General features: G+C 45.3%; 1 protein-coding gene across 1 annotated transcript in view; it reads left to right on the forward strand.

The window, feature by feature from the left end:
* The window catches only part of dock2 (dedicator of cytokinesis 2), a 634,661-nt gene that overhangs the window by 476,125 nt on the left and 132,900 nt on the right, over nucleotides 1–25,636 (forward strand). Inside the window, exons 31-35 of the mRNA XM_078550540.1 lie at nucleotides 7,061–7,161; nucleotides 11,163–11,221; nucleotides 12,201–12,349; nucleotides 14,766–14,851; nucleotides 17,519–17,675. Of these exons, the coding sequence (XP_078406666.1) occupies nucleotides 7,061–7,161; nucleotides 11,163–11,221; nucleotides 12,201–12,349; nucleotides 14,766–14,851; nucleotides 17,519–17,675 (552 nt within the window). The remainder of the gene's footprint in view (nucleotides 1–7,060; nucleotides 7,162–11,162; nucleotides 11,222–12,200; nucleotides 12,350–14,765; nucleotides 14,852–17,518; nucleotides 17,676–25,636) is intronic.

Consider the following 25,636-nt stretch of genomic DNA (forward strand, 5'->3'; position numbering starts at 1 on the left):
TTAACCTAGAGAGGGGAGAGGGTTTTAGGACACCCATGCAAACCCACGTGTGTCTCTCCTGGATACTGCAGGAGGAGAACATCAGGATCATGGAGCCTGGTGATTTAGCGGTATGCCTCATGGCTAACAGAGACCAGAGAAGAAGAAGAAGAGAATGGCAAAGGCATTTGGCTTGGCAAAGGGAAGAGCACCTCCCTCAAAATGAAGGGGTGGCAGGGCCTGCTGAGCATGCAGCTGAAGATCTGCAGAGAGCCGTCACTCGTAGGTGCCTCATAGACCCAGGGTCTATAGATGACGCCTGTCACTCCTGCAGATGACCGAGAACCAGTGTTGCTGAAGATGCGGGGAGCTGGTCGGTCACGTGTGCCACCTGCTGCAGGATTTGGCACTATGGGGATATGGAGGGCATCCACTGCCAGTGGCCGTGAAAGTGACTGTGGTGCTCAATTTTTATGCTATTGGCTCCTTCCAGGGCTCCACAAGTGACCTATGCAGATCTTGCAAGCCTCAACACACAAGTGTATCCAGGAGATCTTAGATGCAATGTTAGCGAAGGCACAGAACTTGTGCATTTTGCCTGAGATCCGGAAAACCAGGAAGCAAGAGAACTGGGATTTGCTCAGAACTCAGGTTTTCCACAGGTGCAGGGTGCCATCGGCTGCACTCATGTGGCACTTAAATCTCCATGGCAACAAACAATCAACTATATCAACCACCAAGAGCTTCTACTTGCTGAGTCTTTAGCTGATGTGCGACCACCACATACACATCCTATGGGTCTGCGCACCATTCCCAGGGAGTGTCAAAGATCCCTACATCATTAGCAGATCCCTGACATCTTCCAGGATCGAAAGAGGCTGCAGGGTTAGCTCCTCGGGGCCAAGGGCTACTGTAAATAACCTATTTTTTATTTATCTTGCACTGTGGCTATAAAAAACTACCATGGCTGCAGTTGAAAGACATGTTTGCTAGAACAGGATGAGGAATATCTACAATGTTGTTATCCTGGAACATGGGGTGCCATAAGAGAACAGAATGGTGCTGGAAAGGAGTTCTGTACTAAGGGGAACTGCCTAACAACAGCATTTTAATTGGCTCCTGACCAGGTGACCAGAGTTTTGTGTGGTAACAGTGCAGGCAGTAGAGCTCCTAGCCTGTAAAGAGGGAAGACCTAAACTCGCACTCTCCTGTGTTTATAAGATTCCAGCAATTCTGCCATAATAGCTAGCTGGCTATCCCTCACATCTCTGTAACCTGCTTTCTCTGAAAAACCCTGTCAAGAGGAAAAGGAGAAAAATCACCAGTAGAGACATTGAAAAGCAAGTTTTTCAACCAGTGAACCACAGACTGAAAGTTCTGGGAGACCACCTCGTGTCATCAACAACAAACTGCAAGGAATTGGGAAGACATCAATCAAAATCAACCCATCTAACCCTGTACACCGGATTGGTGCTATTGAGCTGTTTTATCTCACCCTTAAAATCCATATTTTGTGTGTCTTGTATGTGTGTGTTTGTTTGTTTATAGGGGTTTAAGAAGGGGTAGAGTTTAAGTTATTGAGTTAGAAGTTAGCAATTCATCTTTCTTTCTTTTGCCATTAGTTAAAGACAATTTGTTCAATAAACAGTTATTTACTTGTTAAGTTTATAAACCTGGTGCTCATATTCTGTTAACCTAAATTAAACAGTTATGTAGAATTGGGGCAATCTGGTGGTTTGGTCAAACTTTTCACACTTGTCGTGGCTCAGGGAACAGTGGGGCTTGGTATTACAGCACACTATCCCCAGTGAGTCATGACACTACCAACAGAGGACGTGGCTGATGATACCCTTGCGGCAATCTCAGACTGAAGCGGAGTGAAGGTGTAACAAGGCTCATGGCATAACCTGGACATTGGTGGAGCAAATGATAGACATTTTGAAAATGAGGTTCCGGTGCCTCGACAGGTCCAGTGGAGCTCTGCAATACAGTCTCCGGAGGGTATCACGCATGTCGCTCGCTGCGCGCTCCACAACCTGGCACTGCAACAGGGGGAGGACCCAGCTGAGGAGAAAATGGAGGAGCTTCACATATCCTTTGATGAGGAGCATTGAAGGGGTTGGCAATCATGAGACCCTCGAAGGCGAGGATGCAGGCAATGAGGCCATTGCACTGGCCAGATGAGGCCGGTATGCTTGGGAGTCCCTTACAGCTGCAAGATTTGTGGAGGATGATGATGAGATGCAATGAGGACAGTCCTGACACCGTCACCTTGCATCTGTACATGCTTGACTCCTATGTGGCTGATGGCAGCGCCCATAACCTTAGTACTCAGGCTCGTGTTATGGAGACACAGTGGAGGCCCTAAAAGCCACCTGATTCCAGGAGGATGATGACAACATGAAGTGAGGACACTCCATCAATCATCACATAAACTCTGTGAATGTCTGACTCTTGTCTGGCTGAGGGCAGCTCGCTTGCACTCTGTGATTAGCGTCATATCATGGAGATGCAGCCATGAAACTTGAAATGCACCTCATCCTTTGTCAGCCTTCAGCACCTGACCTCTTCAGGAGCACAGCGTCACCAGTCACAGATGCTGAAGAGATGGGGGGGCCAGCCCCACCTTAAAAGTGCTGAGAGCACAGAGAGAGAATGACGGAATTCTGTGATGCCTGCCCACGACATTCTGGCAGCAATGACCAGCACCATCAAGGTGCAGGTATCAGTAATGTGTCCAGTGAGTGTGAAGCCAGACCATCACTTTGGTCTGAAGGTTACACACTGCACAGGGAAGAGGCCCTGGACTGAGACACCTGCCTTTATCTTGTGCAGGAACCAAGGTTTCACATCTGAGTGACATGAACACTACTAATCATACCAAGGAGCCATAGGCAGGGAGACACTCTTGGGAAAACTCAGCAGGTCTGGCAGCATCGGTGGAGAAAAAATCAGTTAACGTTCCGAGTCTTCATGACCCTTCGGCAGAACATGAAGACTCGAAACGTTAACTGATTTCTTCTCCACCGATGCTGCCAGACCTGCTGAGTTTTTCCAGGTAATTCTGTTTTTGTTTTGGATTTCCAGCATCCGCAGTAGCTTTTAGCTTTTTGTTTTTAGACACTCTTGGGAGTTTATTTACAATAGCGAACATTATGTACAACTGATTAATGCCGGTGCCCACGTGGTGAAACTGCATCATCTTAACCTTCCTAACACTGCCACTACATCTTGGTGCGCCTTGGATGTCCACAGTGGAGGAGGAGGCAGCCTGCAGACTACTACACCCTGTCTGTGATGACCTTGGCGGGTGTCCTCTGGAGAGCTGAGACCTGGAGGGCCCCGGCCTGCTTTTGGGGTCCTGCTGTGTGGCAGTGACACCCTCCTCGTCCTGTGGAGCTGGAGCTGCTGGGTTCACAGAAAGAGGGGATTTGGGTGGGCCAGACACTCCTGGAGTCACCTGGGTGGATGATCCCGGGGTGTGCACCTGCTGATCCTCCTCCCTATGGGTGCCTGAAGGCCCCTGGCTGACTCCTTGAGGAGAAGGGGAAGCTGGAGTGAGATCGAGTGCACCGCTCTCTCGCGTTCACACTGCTGGAGGCCAACTATAGCATCAGCAATGGAGTTTAGCCTGCGCAGCAGTGCAGGACCGATGTCCTGGACCAAGGTCTTCATGGCGGCCGCCATCCTACCAGTACTGATCTCGGTGCATTGGGTTACCGGTGCTATCACCTCAGCTTGAAGACGACGGACTCCTCTGTCCTGCCTTGCAACCTAAGGAGTGATGTTATCAAGCTTGCCTTTGCAGCTCCAACAACTGAGGCGTGACCGAGTCCAGAGGCTAATCATCTGACTCGGACTCTGCAGATTTCTGGCCTCCAGCAGTTCGCCTCGTGCCAGAAACCTGAGGAGTCTCTGCCGCCGCCTGCTGTGGATCAGGGAGTGCAATGTGATCACCAGAATGTGACTCCAAAGCTACTTTAGAGCTAGGTCCCACTGAGCTGTGTGTCTCTGCGCTGATGGAGGGTGTGCATGAGCGCTGTGACAGGTCTTCAATGAGATTGTCATCAGATTCCGCTTCAGATGTCTCTTTGGGGCTTGAGTTGAGGGACTGGGTCATGGACCCCCTTGGCTGCTTCCTAATGTGCCTGCAAAAGCAAGGAGAGATAATTAGTGCATGGCAGGGGACTGCAGAACAGGGGAACTGACTCACAGCATGTTTGTCTGATGGATGTTGCACTGCTGGATCTTTACTTGGTTGAGCACCACCGGCCTCATTGTCAACACAGGAATGATCCAGATCTTTGCCGGCCAGCTGGATGACTCTATTTTCAAAGTCTGTGAGGACCTTGATGTCAGGCACTCCTCCTGTGACCTCTCCCTTTTGTTGTGCGCCAACTTGTTCTGCATGAAGACAGATGGAGAGAGTGAAAGCAGGACGCCTGCCCGGCCAGATGCGAAGGATGGCTGGCTTGTACGGGTGGTGAGTGATGTCATCGATGGGATGAGGACACAGTCTGTAGTGCAAATGAAGGTGTGTGTGTGTGAGAGAGTGAAAAGTGATGTCCATTGAATTGTTAGTAAGTGAGATCTCTGGATGTGTGATGGATTTATGAGTGTGTGAGTTGAGAATGATGAAAAGAGTGACTTACCCTAGTGGAATAGAGGAGATCATTTTTCCTCTTTTGGCACTGGGTGGCTGTCCTCTTTTGCAGGGCATTGGCGCTGACCACCGCTGCCACTGCCTCCCATGTTGGATTTGTCACCTTGCTTGTTGGTCTTTGCCCAGAGTGGGGATAGAGGACTTCATGGCGGGCCTCAACTGTGTCCAGTAGGCTCCAGAAGGAGGCATCTCTAAATTTAGGGGCAGCATGTTTCCTCCCTTTGGCAACCATGACTTTGTAGCAGCTTTCAATCCCTTAGTGAGAGCTAGCTCTGTGCAGGGGCGTCCTTTAAATATAGTTCCCAGATTACTGAAGGCCTGAGGTATTGGCTGGGCGAGCGAATTAGAGGCTACCCTGTCAGTAATCCAGGCTTGTTTTCCAGAAATGCATTATTAATGAGGTGGGAATGGGACGATACGGTGCGAAAATCCACCATTGCGGCCGGCAGGCAAAACATCCTTTTTCCCATCTGCTACCGCACTTTGTGCAAATCTGGGATGATTCTGCCCGTAGTTTCATATTGTTGTTAAAAGGTAGGAGCGTGTAGAGAGTATAAAGGGTTAAGAGATGGGATATGGTCATTCATGACGTAGATGATGATGTACCACTGACACCGGTTAATCATGTGTTGGACACTCGAGAGCGATTGGAATCATGCCTAGGAGCTATGTGCTACTCTGTAACATTTTTAGATGTAGTACTAATAAGCAAGTGTTAAGCAGATACCAGAGTACATCTACAGTTTGTCTAAGAACCAAGTCCCACACCTAGAGTCCAAGATAGAAGTACCCAATCTCAGAACAGTTCCACTGATGAGGGATTTAGTTGCATGGATAGATTTGAGAAGTTGGGCATATTTTCCTTAGAGAAAAGCAGGTTGGAAGGAAACTTGATAGAGATATTCAGAATCATGAGGAGTCTGAACAGCATAGATAGGGAGAAACTGTTCCTGTTGGCGGAAGGGTTGAATACTAGAAGACACCGATTTAAGGTGAATTGCAAAAAACAAGCAGTACGAGGAAATACATTTTTATGCAGTGGGTTGTTAAGACCTGGAATACACTGCCTGAGTGTTTGGACGAGGCAGGTTTAGTCATCTCTTTCAAAAGAGAATTGGATGATTATCCGAAGAGAAAATATTTGCAAGACCAAGAGGAAAGGGCCGCCTCCTGTGCTGTAACCATTCTATGATTGCATGAAGATATGCAGGATTTGCTGATGACACCAAGTTAGATGGCACAGTAAATAATGTAGATGGCAGTGGAAAGTTGCATAGGGTATTAATAGATTAAGTGATTGGCAAAACTATGGCAGATGAAGTCCAATACAGGGAAGTTTGAGGCCATCCACTTTGGACCCAAGAATCAGGGTCCCCTCTCAATGGTGAACAGTTAGTCATTGTGGAGCAGCAGAGAGATTTCTGGGTTCATATATAGAAATCACTAAAAGTTTGTGGGCTGGTGCACAAAATTATTAAAAAGTTTAATGGATGTTAGTCTTCATCTCAAGAGAGGCAGAATACAAATGGATAGAAGTTATGCTGCAGTTGTCTTGAATTCTGGTTAAACACCATTTAGAGTACTGTGTCAGGCTCTAGCACTGCACCTCAGGAAGGATTCCTTGGGAAATGCAACAAAGAAAAACCAGAATGACACATGGGTTAAAAAGATTCAATTCTGAATACTGGTTCCATAGACTAGGCCTGTTTTCCCATAGAAGATTTAAAGGGTGATCCAATTGTATGGTTTAGGGTGATTGAATGATACAGTAGGATAGATACAGGGAAATGTTTTCCTCTGGTGGGGGACTTCATTACAAGGGGGAATATCCTAAAAATTAGAGCTGGGCTGCCCAATGGTGTTGTCAGGGAGACTATCTTCACATAAAGGATAGTGGAAATCTAGAACGTTCGCTCCCTGCAAGCTGTTGGGGTCAGATCAGTTGATAATTTCAAAACTAAGGTTGGTAGACTTTTGTTAGATAAAGGCATTAAAGGATAAGGATCCAAGGTAACTAAATGAAGTTAAGTTACAGACCAGCTAGGATCTAACTGAATTGTAGAGTAAGCTCAAGGGGTTGACTGGCTTACTTGTATCCCCATGTTTCCAGCAAACCATTGACTATATTTCTTCGGACATCTGTAGTTCCCTGTTTAATGCCAACTCATTATAAAATAATTAACCTGGGAACACGCTAAAATATAACAATCTTATATAACAAATGTGAAATTGAAATATTATGACAATTAGGCTGATGGGAGCATATTTTTATTATATTGTTTTAAAAAATAATTCTGAATAATTCAAAATACTAAGCTAGGACATAACATTGAGATGTTACTTAAATAGTGATGGTTTTGATATGCAATAAAATTTAATTATGTTTCTGTGTAATTTTAACTGTGTGTTTGTCTGCAGTTGTGGAATAATTACTTCCATCTGGCCGTAAGCTTCATTACCCAAGATTCACTGCAGCTGGAACATTTTTCTCAGGCAAAATGCACCAAAATCTTGAACAAGTGAGTTGCGTTCATTAATGTTTTGTTATTTAGTCCCAGCTATGACCCTTTTACACTGAGGAGAAGCAACAATGAAACAGGAAAAATATATTCAGTTCCAGCTCTTCTGACAGACCAGACCAGCAGGCGAAAATGCACACCATGGGTACAAGAGGGCCTGGACAATTCAGGCTTAAAGCCTTAATAGCCTAAACCTATTTGCACTCACACTTCTTACTTGCTAGTTTGTCCTACTTTTATGTTGTGGGTCTGGATATTTGAAAATGAGTTGTTGACTCATTGGTGAATTGATTACTTTTGTCACCTCTGGAATGGATTATTTTAATGTTCTCATAATTGGCCTCCTATCCTCCAACCTCTGTATCCTATTTTCCTTTCACCCACCACTCCTTCCCTTTTGATCTATATTGGTTCTTCATCCTTCAACATCTCCCATTTAACATTTTTATGCTTGCGTTTAAATGCTTTCATGGTCTCATCTCTCCCTATCACCTTCAACCCTCCAGCATCTCCAAAAATTCTGCATACCTCTTATTCCTTATTCCCTTCCTTTGTCTCACCATTTGTGACCATGGTCATCTCAGCCCCACACTATGGAATTCCCTCTTTAGCCCTGCCATTCCTTTACCTCCTACTTCTTGTTTAAAGATTCTCTTTAAAACTCACCACTAGGACCAAGCTTTTGGTCACCTAATCTTTACTAAATTTATTTTGGCTCGGCATAGGATTGTTTTGCCTGATTACGCCTCTTTGACATAGCTTGGTTTTTTTAATACATTAATGATATGATAAAACGCCAGTTTTTGATGTTAAATGCAAAACCAGAATGTCAAGATTGGTTAGTTACAAATGAATGGAAACTTCATGTTGGCAAATTAGTGTGACATAGATTTATTGGAGCTGAATTTCAGGTGCCCCCACCAGTGTGTTTTTAGCGGAAGGGCATTAAAATAGGGTGGATACCTAGCTCACCCCCATAACGCAGGCATCAAAATCAGCAGCCTACCTACCTTTTTTAAAAAATTAAGGGTCATTTGAGTTTTTTATCAAGTTAATTGACCTCAATAATATGCTGCCCATGCCATAATGCAGTTGACATGGGCAGGTGGACAGGAGTGGGCAGCCCGTTTCTAAAAAAAAGATAAGTTTTTTCAAGGGTGGGGTGGTACTATCATTGAGGGGTGTCCTTTGTGCATCGGGGTCAACCCCCCAAAGATAGTACTTCTTTCCTTCCTACCTGCTTGTTCTCTAAAACTCACCCCCAACCCCCTCGCCCTCCTCCCTAAGTTGGGCAAACCCTCCCTGCCCAATACCCTGGGCATATCTCACTCTGGGATCCATTGGCCCTTCTTCTCGGGGCTTGTTGCCTACTACTGAGCTCTTGGTACTGCCAGGACTAATGGAGCTGCTGGCCAATTGGATTGGTCAGCAGCTCCCAAGGTGGGACTTCATCTCCAATAAGTGGTGGAAGCCTCATAGTTAGCCAAGTTAGCCTGCCCGCAGCATGTTATGGCTTGCACAAAATGAGTCAGCTTCTTGTTGACTTTCCTTTGAGGGGGCAAGGCTTCCACCTTATGGGGCAGGGGGCAAGGATGGATGCCTTGCCCCCTGCCCCATAAGATTTTAGCCCACACCTTGTACATGGTCCATGAACCATCATGCTATTATATTGATAAACAAAAAACTTGAACATCCTGCTCTATTCAGCAATGGACTCTACCCCATCTACTTATTTTCAACTGGGATAGTTTTGCATATATATTCCCTGAATAAGTAATCAAACCAAACTGCAGAATATTCATCCATTCCTGCATTAACACTATTCTATCCTGACGCTCCTGCTGGGCCTTGTCAGTGCATGAGCTATCTTGGCTATGGAGTATTTAAAATCTTAGTTGAAATTTTGCCATGATCTTCAATCCTGTTACTGAGATGGTAATTACCTGGCTAATGATGAAATCCATTAATTAATGCTGCAGAGTTGGTTAGCTTGGATGGCTGGTTTGTGATCCAGAGTGATGCCAACAGTGTAGGTTCAATTCCTGTGAGGTCATCCATGAAGGCCCCACATTCTCAACCTCACTCCTTGCCTGAGGTGTGGTGACCCTCAGGGTAAACTCACCGCCAGTTGTTTCCCTCTAATGAGGGAGCAGCCTATGGTCCCCTGGACTACAGCAACTTTCATTAATTAATGCGTTAGGCTGGATCTTGCTGGAAACTCCCAGCAAATTTGGGAGTTAAAAGATAAACTGTGACTTGTGAATTTTCTGGTCAGTTTACGTTGTTCCACCATTCATTTCACACAATTAATATTTTGCCCTTATCCGTCTTGGTATTTTTTAAAAACTTACAGGATTTGCACATTAATTGCCCATTAAATTCACTGCAGAGAGTTAAGGCTGGAACTTAACAGCAGAAGTATCTTTCTAACAATGTGATAGCTATTAATGCAATTGTCAATCAACCTCTCTGGCCTAGAAAGGGAGCAATTTACTGTTCAATCTCCTTGCTGCACATTGACAATTGTCAGCTGTGGCTCAGTTCATAGCACCCTTGCCTTTGAATCAGAGAGTTGTGGGTTCATGTCCCACTCCCGGAAAACCAAGAACTGTGATTGTACTCGAAAGAGTTGCAATCTGTGACTGTTGATAACTCGAAAGAGTTTGACAATTGTCAGTCGGGATGGATGCAATGAATTAATGCTCCTAGCTCAGGGTTTCACATGATAGGAGTGCATACATAGAACAGGGGACAGACTGTTCTGTGTGGTTTTCCTCCCATTTATTGGATGGACAGAAAATCACATGGACTGCTGCAACCCCTAATCTATCTCATAGTTTATTCATGACTGAACCAAAAAAAAAAGAAAGATTTGCATTAAAGTGCACCTGTCACAACCTCAGGGTGTCCTAATGTGACTTACAGCAATTTATTTTAAGTTATTGTCACTGTTATAGTGCAGGAAATGCAGCAGCCAATTTGTAAGCAGCAAGGTCCCATACACAGCGATGTGATAATGACTAGATAATCTGTTTCAGTGATGCTGTTTGAGGGATAATATTGGCAAGAGTTCCACTTTGAAATAGTACTATGGAATCTTTTGCTATCCGCCACTTGAGAGAGCAGATGAGGCCTCAGTTTGACGTCTCATCTGAAGGACAGTACCTCTGAGAGTGCAACAGACTGTGGGCTGAAATCTCTGGAGTGGGACTTGAACTCATGACCTTCTGAATCTGAGGCAAGGTGCTACCATAGCCAAAAGGCTGACAGCTGTAGCAAAGGCTGATACCAGTCCCGATTGCATATTCACAGTCCTGCTTAAGCAGCCTCCTTAAATCTGCCTCTCAGTTTAAAAAGAACCATTCCCCTTTGGAGATTCAGATTTAAAACTGCAGGATCTCTCGGGTGAATGGTTGAGAAATAAATTTCTGCAATCATCCTTATATAGATGGTCTCTTGTCTTACCTTTGCTGCTTTTTCACTGGGCTTCTGGCTGGAACTCCTCTTGCGGCTGAGGAGAAGATAAGCATGGTGCTGAGAACATACAGAATAGGAGCAGGAGTAGGCAATATGGCCACCAGCACCTAATCTGCCATTCAATAAGATTATGGGCAAACTCCTACATCAACTCTACTTTCTCATTCTATCCTCACATCTCTTGGTATCCAAAAAAATCCATTGTTCTCAGTTTTAAATCTACTCAACAACTGAGCATCCACTGTCCTCTAGGATAAAGAATTCCAAGAATTCATAACCTTCTGAGTGAAGGAATTTTTTCTCATCTCAGTCCTAAATGAATGACCCTTATCCTGAGACCTATTGGTAAAAAATAATGACCAGTGAATAAATCAGCACCACAAGACAACCTGCTATCCTAAAGGATGGCAGATACCATGGAGAGGGAGTGGTGGTTACAATGGGTTAAATTGTCAGAAAAATGTTTAATTATAGTTTTTCATAGTTGTACAATAAAGTAAGTGAAAACACTCCGTTTCTTTCAGATACGGAGATATGAGGCGCCTAACTGGATTCAACGTCCGTGACATGTGGTACAAGCTTGGTGAGTGAAATGTTGTTTCATGATTGTTTTGAATGAAGTTACTTTTCAACTGTTTTGACAGTTACTGCACATTAACTCACTGACTCAGTCGATGCATGCTCCACCCATTGTGGTATTGAGCTACAAAGCCCCCATCCAGCTCCCCTGTCTGTGTGGAGTGGCCGTTGTTCTCAGCTAGGACAGTGATGGCAACATTACAAATGGCCTGACTATCTTTAGGTTAAGGAAGGGTAAAAAAAATCAGCCAGAGTTCCAAGCTCAGGTTACGACTGAATGGGACCAAGGTTCTCACCCCTGATCATCACCCACTGAGACTAAGGGTCTCGCCCCTGATCATCTCCCACTGGGACTAAGGGTCTCACCCCTAATCATCTCCCATTGGGACTAAGGGTCTCATCCTTGATGAACTCCCATTGGGACTAAGGGTCTTACTCCTGACCATCTCCCACTGGGACTAAGGTCTCACCCCTGGTCATCACCCAGTGGAAGTAAGGGTCTCATTCCTGATCGTCACCCACTGGAAGTAAGGGTCTCATTCCTGATCATCACCCACTGGGACTAAGGGTCTCATCCCTGATCATCGCCCACTGGGACTAAGGTTCTCACCCCTGATCATCTCCCAGTGGGAACAAACTATCCGCCTCAATCAATAGCCATTTATCCTTCAGAAAAGCACGCTCCAGTAAGGTGGCAGGGGAACAGGATGTGGCTGTAATGCTTCCACAATAACCATGATCCTTTGTCTAAGAACACACACGGGGAACAGTTACTCAGGTTAATCAGGGAAGGGTGACCAGCACCCAGGGGACAGAGCAAGCAGTTTCAGAAGCGGATAGAAGAGAATCAGGAACAAAGACTCATGGAAGTTAGTTCTAATAAACAATAAAGCTAGCATTAAAGATTGAGATCAGGTTGTGGTGAGGAATATTTCCAGGCATGCAGTTTTCTAATCAGATTTTATTTATATTTTGAATGACAGCGCAAAACAAGATCCACTTCATCCCAGAGATGGTTGGCCCAATCCTTGAAATGACCCTGATTCCAGAGATCGAGCTCCGCAAAGCCACAATTCCAATCTTCTTTGACATGATGTTGTGCGAGTATGCTATGTTCAATAAGTTTAGGAAGGTATGAAGGAAGATGAATCACCATTTCCTATTCTGTAGGAAGCTGTATGTTGGGAGATATTTAAAGGTCATAAGATAGTTAAAGGGGCATGGGTTCCAAGAATTTTTCTTTGGTAAATGGAAACCAAAGAAGGCAGTGGGGTGGATGGAGTGATGTCTATCCACTGGAAGTTTATAATGAGGATGGTATCAGTAATTTCAGCTGGCTCAGCAAGATCTCTTGCATTAAATAGCTGTGCTTGTGGATGTGAGTTTTTAACGATGGATGAGACTACATCCGTCTGAACACACATCAAATGAGTATTATTGGAACAAAGGAAAACATAGAGGCATGGAACCTTACAGCACAAAGAGGCCATTGGGCCCATCATGCCACTGCCAGCTCTTTGAAAGAGATATCTAGAAAGTTCCATCCCCACTGTCTTTTCCCCATAATCTTGTAACTATTTCCATTTGAAGTATATATCCAATTCCCCTTTAAAATTTACTATTGAATCAGCACTTCTGCCACCCTTTCAACCAATGCATTTGAGAGAGAAAGGTCAGTCTAGTCATGAAAATCCTGCTTTTGGCATCTTCCCAATGTTTGAGGCCACTATACAGAAGTTTGTATCAAACAGTGGAATATATCCTGATGGAATAACCTTATCCGCTAACCCCCTTCCCACCTCCTCTCCCAAAACCCAAACTGTGTGCTGCTATTTATCCACTGCCTGTCTAGCACCTGGTTCAGAAATTCAGGTTAATCCAACTTAATGCAAATAGCCACACTTTTGATTGCATCACAATGCAAATTAGAGCCCAGGGTTTCTACAGCCGAGCATAACAAACAGCAGCACATAGACACTAACTACGTAGTGTGAACAAAGCACTTTTGGTGCTTGATGTGACTTGAATAAGGTGCAGAAGGCCTACTGACCTTCTACAAAACAACGTATTCAGTGGTCGAGGGTGGCAATCTGGAATCGGGGTGGGGCTCTGTGTTTTTGCCTTGGGAGAGACCAAATGAAAAGATTTGCTTTCAAGACTGTATCCACCTTGTCTGACTCAAGCCCCCGTACCAACGCCAGGCTTCTATGAACTGAAGGCTCCCTTTGAACAGAAGCAAGTGTATTTCAGAGGTGCTGAGTGAGCTAATATCAAAGGCAACTTTCATGAGAAAGCAAACATCCAATACTCCTTCCCAAGGTCAATAGTCGCTCAGTGATGAGCAAGTGGTCAGCCAAGGGGCGATTAAAATTCCTGCCCTACCTTTGGTGCCCACCAGACCATGCAGCAGGATGCCATTTTAACACTGCACCTTGTCAGATTATGGACCTTGGCCATACCCTGATAAAAGCATCAGAAAACATAGATTAGGAGGAATGATTAGAGAAACTTGAAGGAGGTGACTGAGAAGGAATCTGATGGAGGTATATACAAACAATAAGCATATTGAGAAAGGTCCAGAATCCTTTATTAAATTTCTGCAAGAGAGAAGCTTAAGGGGATCTAATAAATATATTCTTGAATCAGGGACAAAGGGGCAAAGAGTTAAGATTCAAAGGACAAAAGTGGGACTTAGAAGAAACTTAATGCTCACAGAGGGTTATCGCAACAGGAATGCTCTATCATAAGTGGCTACTGAGGTAGAAGCTACATTAGCTTTAGTATTTGAAAAGGAAATGTTATGAGCAGAAAAATGCCATTTAAGTGGATAGCTCCAGTTGACGAACGATGGCACAGCATGATGGGCTGAATACCCTCCTTCTATAATTTCTATGACTGTTAGATTAAGCTCAAATAGTAGGACAAGGGTGCACAAGGTTAAACCAATGACAAATAAAGGTAGGATTGATGTCCCAAAGTTCTTCATGCTAAGAGTGATCTGCGCAGGACGGATATCTGGATATGGTGGTGGGGAGGTGGGGGGTGGTGGTGGGGGGTGATGTGGGGTGGTGGTTGTCAGGGCAAGGTGAAGAATACTGGAACCTGTTGGAAAACAGCTAAAACATTTGATGGGGGTCAGGAAAAGGAGCAGGGAAGCTGTAGATTTGTACTTATTGAATAAGTCAGGATGGACAAAATGGTCTTTTTTGTCCACCTCATGTTTTCCATGGATAGGCATTTCATGCCAATCCACATGCCAGATGCATATGGATATCTTGATGAGGCACTGTGGGAATGATAGTAAGGGCCTTGAAAGTACAAACACTAGGAACCAATCTAAAAGGAACAGCTGTGAAATAAAGGAGTGGTATTTGGAAATATAACAACTGAATACATTACTGATAACTAATATTTCCACCAACTAAATGTATCTAACTATTTGGAGTACTTCCCATCTTTCTTATAATAATTTCGCAAATTTTGTTCTTCCTCTACTTTTACTCAATGTGATTTTGGTTGTCTCAAGTAACTAATGATCTTTTTAACAGTTTGAAGATGAAATAATCCTGAAATTGGATCATGCAGTGGAGGGAGGATGTGGCGATGAGCAGTATATGGAGCTCTTCCAGAAGATGTAAGATCCCGTTTGGTTACAACTTTCAACTGATACACACAAACACAAAATAGAAATCACAATGAGGAGATGAATATAGAATCAGAATCATAGGTCAAAGTGAACCACAGAGAAATCCCATAAGGAAGTAGAATAGAACTCAACATGTATTTATTTAGATCCTTGCTATAAAGGTGCTTCAACAGGCATCAATCAGTAGCGGAAGAGACAGGGGGAGAGGAACTGAAGGGGTAGGCAACAAACTAAGTTTGGAAAGGCTTTTCAAAGGGTTGGAGAAAGGTAGCAAGGGTTTAGAGTGGAGTGGAAATAAGAGAGGATGGCCAGAGTTTAGACAAGTGGAGGAGGTTGCAGAGGTGGCCATGGAATTGGATTCAGAACTACAGACCACAAGAACAAACTGGAGCAAATTCATTGTAGTTTGAAAACAGCTTGTCATCTGACCCTTGCCCCTCAATACCCCTCCCTAACCCCAAAAGCTGAGATTGGAGCAAAGGAGGTTGAGGGGAGGGTGTACAAGGTTATGACATGCTTAGATAAGGTAGATAAGGAAAAAACTGTTCCCATTAGTTGGCGGTGCAAGGTCTAGGAGACACAGATCTAAGATTTTGGGTAAGAGAGGTTGTGGAATGTAGTGAAAGAACTTTATTATGCTGCGAGTGGCAATGACCTGGAGCTCACTACCCACGAGGGTGGTGGAAGTGGAAGCAATCAAATGATTTCAAAAGGAAATTGGTTGGGTGCTTGAAGGAAATAAACATGCAGGGGGTTACAGTGATTGAGCTAGGGAGTGAGACTGACTGGAATGCTCCACAGAGAGCCAGCATGGACTTGATGTGCAAAATGGCCTCCTTCTGTACCATAAATAGCTCTATGGGCTAAATTATATGTTGCACCATGGTCCCACTGCCCCTGGTTAAAAAGTCAGGGGTGAGCCCCCCCCAGGGGAAGAACAACTGCCCTGCAGTCATTCAATGCCAATTGGCTGCTAATGAGCTGATGGTAGGATATCCATCCCTTAGGGACAGGAAATCCTGCCTCAGAACTGCCGGCCAATCAGAGGCCAGCAGCTCACTCCAATCCCAACAGCGCCAATGGGAGCGGTGGCCACTGCCTTTACTGCACTGGGGCAATGAGGAGTGAGCTGCAATTAGTCAGAACATTTTAAGTGTTTGGGAATTGGTGAGGGACATGGAGGCTGCAGTTTCAGAGGCCATTGGGAAGGGGAATCTGGGGAGCTATTACACTTTGAGGGCAGGGGCCTTCTGATGAGCCCAGGAGGAATCTTCCCCACCTCCCTGCCCACCACCAGCCTGCAGAGGGGAACCTGTCGGGCTGGTCACTTGGAGTGAACCTCTCTCGTCGCTGGTTTAACCCTGACAGTGATGGCATGAGGCCCTTAAGTGGGAAGTAATTTCCCACTTATAAGCCTCATTTGGCCCATTGGTGGGCCAGCCACCCAGTACCACCCCTGCCACTGATAAAATTGCATTGGGAGCAGGGTCCGGTGGGTAGGAGATAGGCAGGTAGTACTTTCAAACCCACCAGTGGGGGAGTGTTAAATCCAGCCCTATGTCTGCATTTTCTTTAATACTCCCTGGTTTGATTCCTGAAGATGCTCAAAGCAGTGAATATTGCCCTCTCCAACTGTTTCATAGTCTGTCTCACTCTGTGGCTCCAGATCCTCTTATATGCATTCCCACTGAGCAAAGCTCCACAGAACCGTAAAAGATACCCAGCTAATGCCATGTTACAGCACTGGTTCTCAAAGTAAGTGTAACATTATGGGTAATGACAAGAATCGTTCGTTCGAGGGATTTTATTCCATTGTTTTGGTTTTACTTGCCCCTCCTGCAAACCCTTTCACAGGATCAAGTGCAGTAGAGTACTGATAGAAGGAAGAGCCATGAACATTGGGAATCCATAACTAGAGATGGAAAATGTTGTGGGTGCTCAGCAAAATCTAAAAACAAAATGTAGACCAATGTCAATGTTTTATAGTCACGTGAGTTCTAATGAGGAGCCTCCCCTCAACCATTAACATGGCTTCTCTCCTTCAGATTGTGGTTGGATGTACTCATGGCTCCCCAAATCCATGGTTCTCAACTGATGTCTGTACACATTACACTTGGGGTTGAATTTTCCCCTCCTCCTTACAGCAGTGTGGATCTTTGGTAGAATAGGATTATGGCAGTTCCTTGTCTACATCCTGACTCTGCCTGATTCCTGGGGCTAGAGTAGTTAACATAATTAGGCTGCAGCGCTTGCTGGGGAAGGAATGGAGGGGAGCTACCAGAGCACCTTGCCTCATCTTCCCTCTTGTGTGTTTTGAATTTGACGCTTTGCATAACTTGAATAAAAATATAAATATCTTCCAAGGACTTAATACTTCAAAAGCACAACTCTATAAGTGACTGCAGGCCCCTTATATTCTTCCCCTTCTTGCCCATTTCCTCACACTGCCAGCTTTGACCACACATGGATCACATGCAGAGGTGTTTCATGAGCTGGAATGAGTTTGAGTCAGTCCCATCTGCCTTTCCAGTGATGCCCAAAACCAGAGAATGAATAGTGCAACAAAAGTGAGAGGCAGAGAGACAAGTTTAAAATTACTCCCTTGGTTACTGGTTCATCATTTTACATGTGATATCTTGCAACTCTTTCCTTCAGCCTCCTGGAATGTGCTTTGGAACACCCGAGCATTGCTAGGTTAGTGGAACATTTCGTCAAACTGGTCAAGGGTCTCCTGGAGAAACTGCTGGATTATAGGTCGGTGATGAGTGATGAAAGCAAAGGGAACCGTATGAGTTGCACAGTGAACCTGCTGGTATGTACAAAGAGTTTTCTTTCAGCTACTCCGCTTAACACCTTTACTCTTGTCAATCCTTCCCCAATCCCCATACTCTTTGTTATCATTGGCTGCCATGCCATCCTGTCCAGGCCCCTAACCTCTGAAATTCTCTCCCCAAGATACTCTGCCTCTTCCCTCTCCCCCTCCTCTTTAGGATGTCCCCTAAAACTTACCTCTCTGACCAATCTTTTGGCCACGTGTCCTGATATCTCCTCCTTTGGAGTGGTGTCAATTTTTTCTAATAACGCCCCTGTGAAGCAGCTGGGGCATTTTACTTTAAAGGTGCTATATAAATGGGGTGATTGTTCTGCTTCAGATTGGAACAAAAGGCCAATGCATAACATCTGTCCCGTTATGCAACATTGAAGTGTAAAATATTCTATAGGGTGAGTAATACTTCGCGCTCAGCTGTAGAGGATATCTGATACCCATAGTTGCTTAGTCGTACAGAGCTTGAGTTTTGCTGAAAAAAGAGACACGTTCTTGAAGCTTTTCATCTTGCAGTCATCGGGACAGATCTAAGAATGTCAAATTTCAAAGGGAGCAACAAGTTATACTGTAATAAAAGGAAAATATGTGGATGCTGGAAATCTGAAATAAAAACAGGAAATTCTGGAAAAACTCAGCAGGTCTGGCAGCATCTGTGGAGAGAGAAACAGAGTTAACTTTGAGTCCGTATGATTGAAGAAAAGTCATACAGACCCGAAACGTTAACTCTGTTTCTCTCTCCATAGATGCTGCCAGACCTGTTGAGTTTTTCCAACATTTCATGTTTTTATGTCACTTGATACGGCATGAGAAAAGGGTGCTGATTGGTTGGCAAGTCGACTCTGATCGAGGCGTTGCCATGGAGAATGCACTGGAGAACTATGGTCCACCACACCTTTGTTTGATTCAAAAGAGGTGCAATGCCCGGACATGTTCCTTCTGCCTGCAGCAGACAGGTCCCTGTGTATGCCTTGACCAAACAGAGACTCCCTGACATTCCTGTTTGGGCAGCAAATGGGAGAATTGATGGAGTCTAGGTTTGCTGGAATGCAGAAATGTCCATTGCAATTATCTCAACAAATGTTAGCACAGGGTATGAACTCAGTGCTTTTTGTATTTAATGGAGCAGTGTCTTGTTTAAAAATAACATTTTGCCAATATTTTTTGACACCAAAAAGTGACAGGGGTATGGCTGAAGTACCATCCCCAACAGAGAAAAAAGATACTTCTTCAACTCTTCCATTGGATGGGAGTGCTGCTGGTTTGGCCCATCCTTCATTGCCATTGACAAGGTAGTGGTGAGCCATCTTCTTGAACCACTGCAATCCATCTGGTGTAAGTACACCCATTGTGCTATCAGGAAAGGAGTTCCATGATTTTGACCCAGCCTCAGAGAAGGAACAGTGATATAGTTCCAAGTCAGGCTGGTGTGTGTCTTGAAGGAGAATTTGCAGGTGGTGCTCTTCCATGCACTGTCTGCCCTTGTCCTTCTAGGTGATAGAGGTCATGGGTTTGGAAGGTGGTGCCAAAGGAGCCTTGGTGAGTTGATGCAGTGCATCTTGTAGATGGTACACACTGCTGCCACCGTGCATCAATGGTGGAGGGAGAGAATGTTTAAGGTGAGGGAAGGGGTGCTGACCAAGTGAGCTGCTTTGTCCTGGATGGTGTCGAGCCTCTTGAGTGTTGTGGAGCTGCACCCATCCAGGCAAATGTGTTGTGTTAAGCTCATCTTTGCATTCATTTAAGTCTAAGATTGAATGACCAAGGTGCAAAGCAACTCATCAGCAGCTTCCAAACTCCAGCTTGCAGACTGACCGAATCTGGTTTTATCGAACTGAAGCATTGGCAGCTGTTGACTTAAGGGACCGTTTCTAATTCAGTGCTGTCCAAATTACAATAACACAAAAGCAAAATACTGCAGTTTCTGGAAACCTGAAATAAAAACAGAAAATGCTGGTCATGCTCAGCAAGTCAGGCAGCATCTGTGAAGAGAAACAGTTAAAATTTTAGGTCACTGACCTTTCACCAGAACCAGGAAGAATTAGAAATGTAATAGATTTTGAGCAAGTGGAAGGGGGGAGGTTGGGAGGTTGGGGTAAAAGAACAAAAGGGGAAGGTCTGTGATAGGGGGACGTCAGGAGAGATTAAATGATAAAAGCAATCATTGTGCAAGACCAAAGGGAGTGGTAATGAGACAAGTAAAGAAACAAAAGAGGTTTCCAGTGGAGGTGTGAATGGCAGGATGATATTTTCCAAGAAGACCTTCAGAACCCCACAGGTATCCCCGTAAATGAGGCCGGAGATGCATTTAACACCTCTATATCGAGCGAGGTGGCAAATGGTGGGTTTAGTGATTCCCTTGATATTATCTTGGAGGACTTTCCGGTGCAGCTTAGCACCACCTTTACCAAGACCTTTACCATCATAGCCTCTACCGGACATCCCACCTAGAGACAAAGTCTTGTAATGGTGAACAGCTGCTGCCTGAAAGCATAAAAAAGTAATACAACACATAAACAAGAGAGAACAATTAAGCCAGCAAAAAAAAACAAAATGGAGATGGGGGCAGAATGTGGGGGTGGGGCAGTTGGAGGCAAGAGGTCATTTAAAACCTCCAGGAATATGCCTAAACAGAGTTGGCAACTGTAATCACCACACATGAACAGCATAATGCCATGCTCTGAAATTCCCCTCTCTCAGCCATTTCAGATGAGGCACTAATGGACTTTAAATAAATAGGTTATCACTTTCTCTATTATAGCAAGGAGAGGAATCTGAAACAAAAGTGTTCAGCGATCACCCACTTGCACCTCACAGTGTTGTCTCAAAGTTTCCGTTTTGGGGTAAGGCCATAGGCTTGTTGCGAACAGGTCAGCAGTGTTTTGCAGTGACCTCTTATTGATAGCCTGACCCACCGCTGGCGGAGATCAGAGTTTGAGCAGTAAGCACCATCAGGGATATGAGTTGGGCTGACCTACGCAGACAAGGAAGATGCCAGATTTTATCCGCAGCTTGTACTGAGTAAACTGGGGTGGAATGCGAGAGGGGATTAATCACTAGCCAACTCATGATTGGTCTTAGTGCAGAGTACAAGTGCCTGGGACTTTGAAGTGATGCCTCTCTGCAGTTCCATGCCTGGTGACCTGGTGCCATGCTCAAGGGTAGGTTGGCTGAGGCATTTGAAAGTGGCTGGTGCCTTTGGAAGTCTACTCAAGCGAGAGTCAGAAATGTTAGAGACAAAGTACAGCTCCCTGTTGTAATAGCCAATCAGAGGATGACAGACCTCACCAGTGTTTAACTGGAGACAAATAATCTCAAACTAAACTTCGTGTGAATTGACAGAATGTTCCAGGAGCTTTAGCCAGCCAAAATTGCACAGTGTATTTATTCTAGCTATTTGCATAACTTAACATCTCATTGGTTTGCTGAAATTCCAACTGGCAATCAGTGAATTAACACAACGAACTACCTGATCTTAATTAGCTAGCTGCGTATTTTAATAATGATGCATGTTAGAGAGTTTGTACATAACACCCTGACATCAGGGAGCTGCTTTGCTTAATTTAATCTCAAGAGGCAACAAGCTGAATAAATCATAGACAGATAGTTTGGAATAGCTCGGGAGGTAATAAATGCAGATGTGTCACAGTGTAATGTTTTCTACCTTCACCTCTGCTCTGCCTTTAATTACTGAAAGAATGCAGGCAGAGAAGAGAAAATACATTGTGCTTTGAGCTGAAAACGAGGACTTGAAAAAAGACTGGAATGCTAAAAGGTCTTTCCTTGCCTTTAATTTTCTCCATGACCTTTACTACCCCTCAAGCTGAAGGCCTGATTGATCCCACAGTTTAAGAATTTCAATTTAACAGCAGTTTCAATTTGTGCTGTGGAGCACCTTTAATGTAGCAACATAACCGGGTATTACAAAGCAAAATTTGATATCGAACCATATAAGGAGATATGAGGGCAGATGACCAAAAGCTTGTTGAAAAGAGGTAGGTTTTAAGAAATGTCTTGAAGGAAGAATGTGAGGTGGAGAGGTTTAGGAAGGAGGGCTTAGGGCTAGGCAGCTGAAGACATGACCACCAATAGGGGTGAGTCAAATTGGAGAGCCTCAGGAGGCCAGTATGAGAGGAGCACAAATACCTTGCTGGGTTATGGGACTGGAAGAAATTACTAAGATAAGAGGGGGATGAGGCTGTGGAAGAATTTTAAAACAAATCTGAGAATTTTAAAATTAAGGCATTGCTGAACCAGTAGGTAAAGTAGGTCAGCCAGCACAGGGGTGATGGGTGAATGGGATTTGGTGCGAGTTAGGATAGAGCAGAGCAAAGTTCTGGATTGCTGAAGTTAATCTTTCCATCTCACTGTTTGCTGCTGCAGCACAACTTGAGAATCGGTCATTCAATAAATAATTTGGCTCCTTAATGTGCTGTTTTGGCTCCAAAATGACATTCACAAAGCACATACACAGTTCTGGTGGGGCAGCATGAGATGCCATTTTGATGAGGACGTAAGCATGCACACTGAGTTTCTGGGAGAATGCAGTGTTGGAAGATTGTAGTGCCAATCACTGTGTTTGCTGATCTGACACCAGCGCTGCCATTTTGGAGCAAAACACACCAGCTAATGCCATGTCTGAAACACGCAGATGCTGAACACACAATCAGCAGCAGGGAGAAGCCCCACCCACCTGACCAGCACTATTTAAAAGGATTATTTATTACTTTCAGGTTAGTTGCACACCAATTAGCCCTCTGATGTAGCTCACCTTATTAAAGCCCTCATCTGAATCCTCTGCAGCAGAACTCATGTGCAGCCTCACTCTTCAGTGAGCTGGCAGCTGGGTTTGTCTCCTGCCCTGGCCTTGGCCCACTTGTGCCTGGTGTCTCACCACATACAAATCCTTCCACTGAGCTATCCTCTTAAGTATACACAGTGTTAGTATCTGAGCTGGTAGCTGCAAGTGTGAGAACGGGGAATTGCATACCTTCTTCATCACTGTCTTCTTGCTCTTCCACTCTTTCTCTTCCACCACTGCCTGATCAGGTTAACGATGTTGTGTATCTGAAAGGACAAAGATACAAGGTTGTGGTGAGGGGAGGGAGAGGAAACAAGGGGTGCATAAAACCATCTTGGTTGCCTCTATTAAACCACCATAGAGTCAGGGTGTTCAACCGTCCCAGAATTTGCACTCATGTGGGCTTCCCAGGTTGCTATTTGCCTTGGGTTTCTTTCCTCTCATTGCTGGTTAAGGTTGGTATCTGTCCATGTGCAATATGCTGCTGCCCATGCGGAGTTCAGAGCCAGCACAATGAGCATGGGCAGACACAGCCATGAGGAAGTAGCACTGGCCGGCACAGCCTAGCATAGCATGGCACAGGTCCCGGGCTTTGACAGGTGTATGTTTTGCGTTAGGAGAGTCTGACTCTGTCCAGTTGGGGCTTGCGGGGGGAGGAGGTGGGTGGGGCTGGTGTCCAGGCCGATGGAGTCACTCGGGTCTGACGTGGGGTGGGTGGGAGTTCACTCTGAAGCCAGGTTCGACGGCAGCCCTCTCAGACCCGAGTCTGGGGAGTCAGGCCCGGCACAGGCCCAGGGAGGTTTCAAGCTGGACCGCTAGGGAGGAGAGGGCTCCGTGCAGACCTGAAGGTTGCTGGGGGTTCTGGGCTCCAGGGAAATGGGGTTGGGGGTGAACCAAGCAGACTGCCCCACTGGTCTTGACACAAGACCCCCCCACTTCTCCCTCGCCCCTCAGATTTTGCCAGAATCACACCAACCACCCCCCCATCCTGCTTCTCAGGCCTCACCAGCAAAGCTCCCCCCACCAGGTCTCACCTCTCCAAAGTCTTGACATCCTTCTAAAGGGGAGCTACAATTGGATTCAAAGATCAGGGGCTGTGGAAGGGAAAAATCAGGCCAGTTTCCTGGTGTCCATTGCATCCAGGAATTCCTACTGACAAGTTAACTGCCAACGCCAGGCTCACAAAACAAGAAAGGAGAATTTAACCAAGGTATTACCTCTGGCCCTTGCATTATCAGCTTTGAGCCAGAAGGTCCCAGGTGGCATGTTAAAAGACAGGTGGAAAAGGCTAACTGGTCTAGCAAGCCTGTCTCAGTCCCAAAACAATGAATCACTGTGACAGCTGAGCATACCCTCCCCGTCATTGTCGTGCGAAACACTGGGAGAGGCAGAAAAATACTGATTTAAAATAGAAGATCCAAGGCCAATTCAGTGGGGGATAATAGCCTGGAAAATCTCTCCCTGACCATGTATGATGATTAAAAACCAGTTCCAAGTTATCACTCACTCCAGATCCCACTCCAGCAGCCTGAGCACGCAAAGTTGACACTGGCACCTGAATTTTCAGCCTTGAGGCAGGTAGCGGGATTCGGGAAAATTCCTGGCTCAGCCCACCTGCCTCGGGAGAAAGTGTCCGCAAGGACGGCATTTTCAATATGGGGCGGAGGGTGCAGTCTGGAGTCAGGCCGGCTGACCTGGGAAAATGTTTGGAGACAGCCACAGGGGCTGCTTGGTGCAGAGGCAGGCTGTTTAAAAGACCAGCCTAGGTGCTGTGGGACTTCATCTCAGTTAAAAGAAAAACAGAAAGGCCCTCTAGCCCCTCAGCACACTTACCCATTCATCCTCCACTCATTTCCCATGCCCCATCCATGCAATCTCATGCCTCCTACCCACCCTCTATGGCCCCTCATGCTCTGCATGTCAAATTATGCCCCCCAAACAACCCTATGGCCCCTCATGACCCATGTGCCAAGATGTGACACTTTCATGTCCATTGACCCACAATATACTAGATAGAACCAATGGATCCTATAATGACAGTAGCTTGTGTTAAAAAAAGCCTTAATAAACAGTCATTCATTCATTGCCTTTCACTATGTTAAAAAAAATGTCCTTTTGACTACAGAGCAATTAAAATGTTAATCATCCGGACCCTTTAAAATTTCAATAGCTGAAACTGTAAGCAATTGAAACTTATTAACTTTGGGTAAATAAGCATTCTGCAATTGACAACAGAGATCAGAGAGCCAGAGCTGTCAATCAAGCATAGTTTTTCCTGGGGCTCAGGTGTTTCAATAAGCATAATGGATATCTGGGATCTCAGCCAAGCTTCATTATATATTTTTGGCTGAGAGCCCAGATATCCATTAGAGTGCTGAAACATCCAAACCTCAGAGAAAATATTGCTTGATTGACAGCTCTGGTTCTCTGATCACTGCTGGGCATGGAAGTGGCACAGCTTGACATAGGGGCATGAGCGGCCATGGGTGGTGGGTGGAGGGACATCACTTTGTGTAGGGGCCATGAGGAGCTATAGAGGTTTGGGGGAGGAGGGGGTGGAGTAGCTTGGCAGAGGGGGCATGATGGGCCATAGAGGTTATTTGAGGGGACATGCTTTGGCATGGGAAGGATATCTTGTAGTTGCCTTTTAAAAGGTTCCCTCAGGCAGACTATGGCTCACAACACCTCGGAGGGACCATGAACCACGACTCATTGATAACCTGGTCCAACTCCATGAAAACTGCAGACGACTAAGACATGCCTATCCCCGCACTGGAGCTGGCCAGATAGGGAGTGTGGGGTGCAGAGCTTTGGTGTGAACCAGCCCGCACCCTTAAAGGGCACTCCTGAAAATCGGAAATCCTGGGAATGGGGTCCAGAATCCCGGAACCAGGTACCGGTCCCCATTTTTAAAGGGTTACAGAGTCATCCCCACTCAGTGAAAATCCAGGCCTGAGACAGCGCTCCCCTGTCAGAGGTGAATGGACACTGAGACCCCACAGTTTATGAAATTGCATTATCGAATAAGGTTAAACCAGCTTTGTTACAAGAGCAGAGTGCTGCAGATGCTGGAAATCTGAAATTAAAACAGAAAATGCTGGAAATACTCAACAGGCCAGAAAGCATCTGTGGAGAGAGAAACGGAATT

Source organism: Cetorhinus maximus, chromosome 10 (assembly GCF_964194155.1).
Source record: "Cetorhinus maximus chromosome 10, sCetMax3.hap1.1, whole genome shotgun sequence".
NCBI classification, from domain to species: Eukaryota; Metazoa; Chordata; class Chondrichthyes; order Lamniformes; family Cetorhinidae; genus Cetorhinus; species Cetorhinus maximus.